The sequence below is a fragment of the Tamandua tetradactyla genome, chromosome 2 (genome assembly GCF_023851605.1).
Source record: "Tamandua tetradactyla isolate mTamTet1 chromosome 2, mTamTet1.pri, whole genome shotgun sequence".
NCBI classification, from domain to species: Eukaryota; Metazoa; Chordata; class Mammalia; order Pilosa; family Myrmecophagidae; genus Tamandua; species Tamandua tetradactyla.
The window spans coordinates 75,709,443-75,717,894 of NC_135328.1; the positions used below are offsets into that span (position 1 = coordinate 75,709,443).

The 8,452-nt window shown below is 38.7% G+C and overlaps 1 protein-coding gene across 1 annotated transcript; it reads left to right on the forward strand.

Moving 5' to 3' along the window:
* The first annotated feature begins 7,529 nt into the window (after positions 1-7,529).
* On the forward strand, positions 7,530-8,093 carry LOC143673491 (interferon omega-1-like). Its single transcript, XM_077148039.1, has one exon. It carries the CDS (start codon positions 7,530-7,532, stop codon positions 8,091-8,093), a length of 564 nt encoding a protein of 187 aa, XP_077004154.1.
* Positions 8,094-8,452: the final 359 nt, after the last annotated feature.

Genomic DNA, 8,452 nt, shown 5'->3' on the forward strand with positions numbered 1-8,452 from the left:
CATATATAGTAATACTGTGACTTCTACATCTTTCCTTCTTATACCCTTGCTCTATCTCTGCCTATCGTTTGCTTTTTTTTTTTTTTTGTATTATTTGATTCTAGGCACTTCCCCCTATTGAGAGTAATTATGAAGTTGTTTTTTAAATGAATCAGAGTTTTCCTTTTAACGGGGATGTTCAAGCAGTTCATATTTAATCTTAATCTTTTTGTTTCTGAGTGCTCATTTTATTGATTTATGCTTTACTTTATGTTACTTTTATATGTGTTCACACTTGTCTTATCCCCTTCAATTCTCCAATTGCCATTAATTTAAAGAAAAAAATTTTTAAATCAACTTGAATTATCTCCTATATTTTAATTAAAATGTTCACAATTTTAACTCATTCCATGGCTCACTGCCAGTTCCTTCTCGAATGGTACTTTTAGTCAGCCTGGTAAGTGTGGGCAGCAGACGTGATATGACTAGATATACCTGGGACTTTGTGTTCAGATATAGACAGGTGAGATGGTTGAGATAGGTAATGACTAAAATTGATTCCTAACTGTATTATTTTGTTCACAAAATGATAATACTTTTGAATGCTCTTACAATGACAGTAATTTAATGCAATGGACTATATCAGTACCATATTCTTACAAAATATTCAGAAATCTTGTGGTCAATAAGGCAGTGTTCTACTAGGATTAAACAATTATCATATTAAAATGAAGCTATGAATGTAAAACAATACAACCAACATGCTGGCCTACTTTGTAATCTGGCTCTGAATATGTAATGCAAAATATTTTTGATTGATAATAAGACTGTTGCCATCATTACCGCAGCTTCTGCATGTGTAAGACTTTACATTTGAAACTGTTGTGAGGTTCAGTGATGATTAAGGAGAGAGCTGAAAGTGCCACGTGGACCATCCCTTTCTCTTGGCTCACCAGGACCTTTAACCAAGAAGCAGATGAGTTGGTTGGGTCTGAGTGTAGAGTTTAAGGACCAGAGCTTCCCTCATCCATCTACTACAGTAAGCCATTTTTTTTTTTTTTTTTTGGTGATTTGTCATCCACCCCCAGACTGGATCAAGCTAAAACGAGAGCACTGAGATCTCAGGCAGCATTCTTCTCTGTGCTCCACGCCCCCTGGCTTTGGAGTCTTCCTTTCCTTGGTGAAACATCCCTTAACCAAAGATGATTAAATACTGAGTTTTACTGCCATCTGCTGGATGTAGGTAAAACCTGGCTTAGAAGCTGAACAAATTAATTTCCCTGCCACAATATCCAGCTGTGGAGAATGCAGGAGATTAGAAACAGGGAAAAGAAAGAACAATTTGAAGTCCTGTCCATTAATAAACAAATACACAAAACTACAAATATGAAAAAATTCCCAATAAACGTGAAATTTACGCTTGTAAATCCCCAGCATCTTCTTACTCTAAAGCCAATCTTATTTCTTGTTGGTTAAATAGCTCAAAGACAGAAAATACAAGATCACGTAGGAAAGTAATCACAATAACAAGGTAATGTTTGTTTAAATAGTATTTATAAAACCAAAATTGCTCCTGATATGTGTCAGTTACTGACAAAAGTTCAAATTAAAGAACGGCCCCAATTTTGTGAAGGTTGATTGCCTCAGATTCTTGGAAACTTAAGCAGAGATAAGTGACACCAAAGGAAATGGCAGAGTAAAAACCACAGAAAAATTGTCTCTCCATAAATGCAACCAAAAAAAACGGCAAAAATAGTCAGCATCTACTTTTTCAGAAATCCGGAAAAGACTTAGAAAAACCTGGGAGCATTTATTCAAGTAAAGAAGCTGAATCTCAGTAAAGAACATCAAGAGTTGTAGCTTTTAACTTGCCCTAGTCCTCTCCCTACACTCAAGCTCAGTAGAAGCCTTGAAGAGTAACAGACTACATCCCAGGTACTGGAGGCAGCAGAATGGAGCTGGAATGCTTTCACACCCTCTTTCCCAATGATTGGTATTATTTGACCTGTCAGGTGCAAAGGATCCACTGGAGGGGTATCTTTACTTTACAAGTCTCAGAGCTCACCCAATGCTAAAAACTGCTCCCTGGAGCATTTCTCAAAAGCATTTACAGGCAACTATTTAAATGTATTGGCTACCTGAGGCAATGGGTACAGGGAACAGTAGGGCCAAACAATATCCTAGTCTAAAAGCTTAGAAGAAAAAAGCTGAGGAATAAGATGTCCACAGGGGCATGAAAAACTCCATCATATTCCTGGGACTCTAGAAGGGCCTGCACAATTGTCGAGCTGTGCAAATGCTCAGGAAAAACCTGAAAGTGACCTCATCTCCTGCTCTGGCTGATCCTAAGGCTGGGCATAGGCAGCACATGAAGACAAAGGTGTGAGCTGCCTGTCTGAGTACTGAAGGTATACCCAGCATGCGCGCGCACACACACACACACACACACACACACACACGGAGCTTTTTGAGAAAGACCAAGAGATGCATTGTTTCCGGGCATTGAAGGAAATCTCTGATCCATCATTAATGATCCCTAGCTGACTAATTATAGACTTCAGTGGCTTCAAATAACAAATAATACACAATTAGTGCAAAAAATTCACTAACGAAGACAAATAACCTACAACAAGCAGCAACAACATGCTTTGGGGAGGACTGATGAACAGAGTTGTCACCTTATATTAATGTAAATTGAAGTTTTTAGCAAAAAATTATGAGAAATAGGAAAATGAAAAAACAAGAAATGACAGGGCATACAGAGTATGAAAATAGCAATGATCAATTATAAAAACTGTCCTTGAGGAAGACCAGATATATAATTCCTAGATTAAGACATTAAAGCAGTTGTCTTAAATATGTTCAAATAGATAAACCAAACAATATCTTAATAACTAAAGAAAGTAAGAGAAAAATGTCTCCCCAAATGGAGAATATCAATAAAGTGACAGAATTCTGAAGGGAAACCAAATAGAATTCTGGAACTGTAAATTCTAAGAATCAAAATTAAAAAACTCACTGGAAGGATTCAACAGCAGATTTAAGCAGGTAGGAAAAAAATCTACAGCAGATCTGAGCAGGTAGAAGAAAAAAATCATAAAATTTGAAGATAAGTCTATCAAAATTAAGCAGTCTGATGAACAGAAAGGAATATGAATGAAAAAAACATGAGCAATTTCTGTTACTGTCAAAAAACATGGTCTTAAGAAATCAGGCCCACCTGAGAAAGATCAAGAGCTGCATTGTTTCCAGGCATTAAAGAAAATCTCTGTTCCATCATTAATGATCCCTAGCTGACTGATTACAGACTCAGTGGCTTCAAATAACAAACAATACAGAATTAGTGCATCAAAAAGATCAAAAAAGATGAAATTTCCTTACCTTGGTGGAAAGGTAATTCAATGAGTTTATTGAAGGTTTATCATCAAAACCTGGAGGAAAAATTTTCCAAGAGCAGTTCCAAGTGGGAAGGATGTTTTGGGTTTTAATAACCCCAAAGAGAAAAAGAAATGGCCAGGATCCAGGAAAAAAAAAAGAGAGAACAAAACAGAACCAGGAAAACTGTTTGGTCAACATATTTTGTTCTAACAAATGCATTATGGTAGTCCCAGAAGGGGAGGAAGGTAGGAAGGGGTGAAAAGAATACATGAAGGAACAAGGGCCAAAATAAAAATCCCAAATCTGATGAAAGCATGGATTTACATATCAAAAAAATCCAACAAACTCCATACAAAGAAAACTCAAGGTGATGTACAGAGATACATTTCGATCAAACTGTTTAAAGACAAAGACAAAGGAGATGCTTGACCTCTAAGCGATCCTCAATAAGATTAATAGCCAATTTCTATTTAAAAGGTATGAAGAATAGAAGGGTTCTTCTGTTGGGAGACTCAAAATCGAGAACTTCCAGTGCAATATCCACCACAGCTTTCTAAATATATCTTTTCATACCTCTGCTTGTTCCTGGGAAGAAGAGTTTAGACAATATTATAGAAGGGGAATTGTTTGGGACTGCAGTGGTACCAGAGCTGATCATGGCACCCCTTCATTGCATCTGTAAAGATTTTTTAACAATACTAATATTAATGGCCATATTATACTAGGTACAGTCTCTCAGCAAAGTATTTCACAAACATAATTTCACTGAATGTTCACACTTTCCCTTTGAGATATAATCATCCTAATCATTTATACTTTATAGATGGAGAAATAGAAAATTCAGAGAGGGTACTGAGCTGGACAAAAGTCATGATTTATTCTATAATTGGTGGTAAACCCTACACGATACTCCCTCCACCTTAACTCTGTAGCCTTAAGCATTTGGCTGCTCTTTGCACACTGGTAATGAAGTCATCACCCTAATTGTTTGACTTCAGACCTCTCACTGGACTGAGCTCCCTGAGGGCAGTAACACTGTCCCTAGATTCTAGAGCAGTGTCTGTCACAGGAGCAGACATAGGAGTCTCTGCCCCACAGCAAGTACAAAAAGGAGTAAATATTCCAAAGCGTGTGTAATCTACCATTAAAGAACTCTGGAAATATGAAGGCTTCTGAAACCAGAGATAGTAAAAATAAATATGAAATGGACACTTTAACCTTGTGGTTAATTTCTGAGCATAGCTCACGTGGGGAAGGAGGTCAGAGATCCAATTGAGCCCAACCACTAGCACCATTTCTTTGAAAGACAGGACTGGAAATTAGTAGGTGTTAACCGACCTGTATTCTATCCAAAAGAATTCTAGTCTATCTAGAAACAGGGAATGATGCTGCCAATGAATAGGAAAAAATGGGAATTGGAGGGTAAGATCATGTTAATGTTTCTATAGGGCAGGGAAATGTCTTATTCAGAAGAGACTTTGCCTTTCATGGTTCTGACCGTAAACTCCTGCGCTAGGCAGCCCGAGTTCAGGTCACAGCTTTAGTGTGTCCTGGCTGTGTGACCTTTGCCACCTCCCTCCTGTTACACAGACATGACCATCCTTACCACTGCGTCGGGATGCCCTGATGATGGTAGTTATGATGTACTTATAACAACATCTGGAACAAAGCAAGCACAAGACCTGTTAGCCACTCCCATAATGGAGAAAAGCAGCCCAGCCAGCTATGGAAACTAGATGGATGTTTCCCTGCAATGACCTGCTACATTTCTTTAATTCTCAACTTAAAACAAAGCAAGATTTATCGATAATTTCATCGCTGTGTGAACCAGAATATGTGCATTGAAGTAATGCACTGTCTAAATGAATAACATCTATTAGCTCCTGAAATAACTAACCACTCTCACATTCATTAAATGGCCATTCAGTGCACAAGCCCCTCTCCATTGAGTATCAGCTGGTGTGACTAAGACTGTGGAGTTGGATCATCTTTGTGGTCAGTGGAAAAATAAGAGAGAGAGACGGGGTGGGGGGAGGCAGGGAGTGAGAGAGGGAGAGAGGGAGGAAGGAAAGAGAGCAAGAAAGATGGAGGAGAGGTCATGAAGAAGAGAGGGAAAAGAACTGGGAAGAAAGTAAGAAAAAATTCCCTGATCTTTCAAAGCTGAAAACTAGTCTTTTAAGCAACAGCTTGTTCTAACGAACCAGTTGCCCTCCTTCTGGGGCTGTCTGCGGTTTCCACACTCTCCTCCACCTGCTGCACTGAAACCTGTCACTCTGTGTAACACCCAGAACAGTGGTGGTGTCATTAGCTGTGTCATGTTTTCTTTTTTTTTTTTTCAGGAGAGGAGACGTCACTTCCTCTTTTTTTTAATTTTCAGCATTTACTTTCCTTTTGCCTATGTGCATTACTTTTCTATTACTTTTACTTTCTAGGAATATTAAAAGTGAGCCAAATATTCTGATGTCATGAATATCATGCAATGAATAAGTGGTTTTTTTTTTTCATTACATTTTCTCTTCCCTTTTTTGCAACGAAGCTCAAAGAGAAATTGGAGACATTACAGGGGCATTAGGAAAACTTTTAATTAGCACAAAGACAAATACCAAAGAAGAGGGAACAATTTTTAAAGTATGTAAAATATGTGAAAGAACAAATGCATCACTTGGTCATTATTTTGATACAACTAGATAAAGGACTGGGCTGGACAATCTCTCTGCTGGAAGGCAACAAAGAAGCCCAGTGCACACATTCTAACTGCCTGAACTCCGCAATGTTATTAATCATTGCCCTGTACTCATTCTGAGGACAGGTTAGCTATCTTGGCATAGTCTGGGCTCAGGGCAATGATGGGCAGTTCAGTACTTATCCTCAATTAAGGAGAATAAAGAAAACTAAATTTGGACAACTTGTATGTCACAAAGCTATTTAAGGTATATGGATTTAGTGATGGAGAACTTTTCCCCTTATGAAGAGAGGAGGCTATCAGACATATTGCAGACCTGGAAAAAAGAGTATGTCACTGTTGAACACTCTGAGCCATTCATATACATACAAACTATATGGTGATGCTTAAATTAAGAGGAGGAAAGTTAGAAGATTAAATAATATAGGCCCAGATGCACAGCAGTTCTACTCCCCACACCTACACATCACAAAAATATAGGATTGTCTGAAGCGTTCTAGGAGAGGAATGCTGGCATGTTCCTTACTTTCAGGGAATGATTCTAAGAAGTTTGTAGGTGTAAGAACACTAAAAGTCTAGGCTACGAGGAGGTGTAATACGTTTATGAAAATACAGGTGAGATGAAGGCATGCTTTGAGAGAGGTAGTAAAAAGGAAAAAAAACGCATATGCACTTGAGTATATCTCTTTGAAATTAGAAACAATGACCCAACAAACCAATACAACTCACCCCATCCTACCAAACCAAACAAGTGTGCATACACACACACACATACACACAAACACATGAACACACATCTAATTCCCTTTGCGTAGTTTCATTAGCCACTTAAAGTGGGGGCAAAGATACCCCAGAAAGAAATGGGGAAAATAATGTACCAAATTCTCCTCTCGTTCTGAGATCTACAACCTTGCGTCAACCACACCAGCATGAACCAGAGAAAGCTCCTATGGATTGAAGAAAGTCTATGGAGCCCTTTTGTTTAAGGAGATACCAAGTGCCTGGTATTGGATAGGGCAGATCTATTCACATCAAGGACATATGTGTCATACCTGATCAGCATATCAACACTTCCACATAGGATATCTAGGGTGGGGAGTAAGAACATTTAAAAAGAAGCCTAGGAACGATTTCCTCAAGGTTGTTGTTTACATATGGAAAAACAGATCCAGACAACTGTATCAATTAAAAATTGATGTTTATTAAAATGTAAGCATTTCATTGGAGTGGGAATTCAAATATTTTAATGTGTAGGCTGAACTCTCAATGTAAAAATACAGAAAGAATTACAACTGATACATCTTCTCAGGCCCCAAGGAGAAGGGAAATTCCAGAACGAGGAATAGAAATGTCTGGGGGAAATTCAGAAAATGAAAATGCTTGTCTTCAGTATTTAAATGGCACACACGGAAGAAGGTCCTCAGAGAACCTGGCTCGAAGCTCACGGTCCCCCATCTCAACCAGAAGAGGGTCTCCTTGGAACTCACCAATGGCTTTTTCAGTCCCTTCACTGGTGATGTTGGTGATGATCTTCTCCAGCCCCATCAGCTCCTTCAGCTGTGACCTGCCTCAGAGCCTGGACGTGGGAAAGCAGGAGACCCTCACAGTGTTGGGACAAATGGGGAAGATCTCCCTTCTCTCCTGCCTGAAGGACAGGACTGACTTCAGATTCCCCCAGGAGATGGTGGAGGCCAGCCGGGTCCAGAAGGCCCAGGCCCTGTCTGTCATCCACGAGATGCTCCAGCAGATCTTCAACCTCTTCTACACAGAGGCCTCTTCTGCTGTTTGGAACACAACCCTCCTGGAACAACTCCTCTCAGGACTTTACCGCCAGCTGGAGGACCTTGAGACCTGTTTGCTGCAGGAGATGGGAGAAGAAGGATCTCTCCTGGGCATGAAGGACCCCACACTGGCCGTGAGGAGATACTTCCAGAGAATCCATCTCTATCTGCAAGAGAAGAAAAACAGTAGCTGTGCCTGGGAGGTTGTCAGAGTGGAAATCAGGAGATGGTTTCTTTTCACTAATGTGCTCACAAGAAAGCTCAGGAAGTAGGAAGGAAACTGATTCCCAGAGATGAACATCCAACCTCAGACTTATGTTCCAGTCATTTCAAAGGCATTTTTTTTTGCTTCAGCTATAAAATAATTGTACTAAAAATTAGCAAATGTTTATCAGTATTTTTAGGTATATATAATGCCCAAATATTTTCAGAATCTGGTGAACTGTAACTAGGGAAACATAAATGAAATTTACTTCATAAAATATGTATTTATTTATTTATTTAAGAATTTCAAGTAATTTACAATTTTTACAGTTTTTAATTTGTATGTTCTATTTTATATAAATATGTTCACCTTTGCTTTGCATTAACTATGTTACTTACTGTTTTAAAAGTTTAGTAAATTGTCATT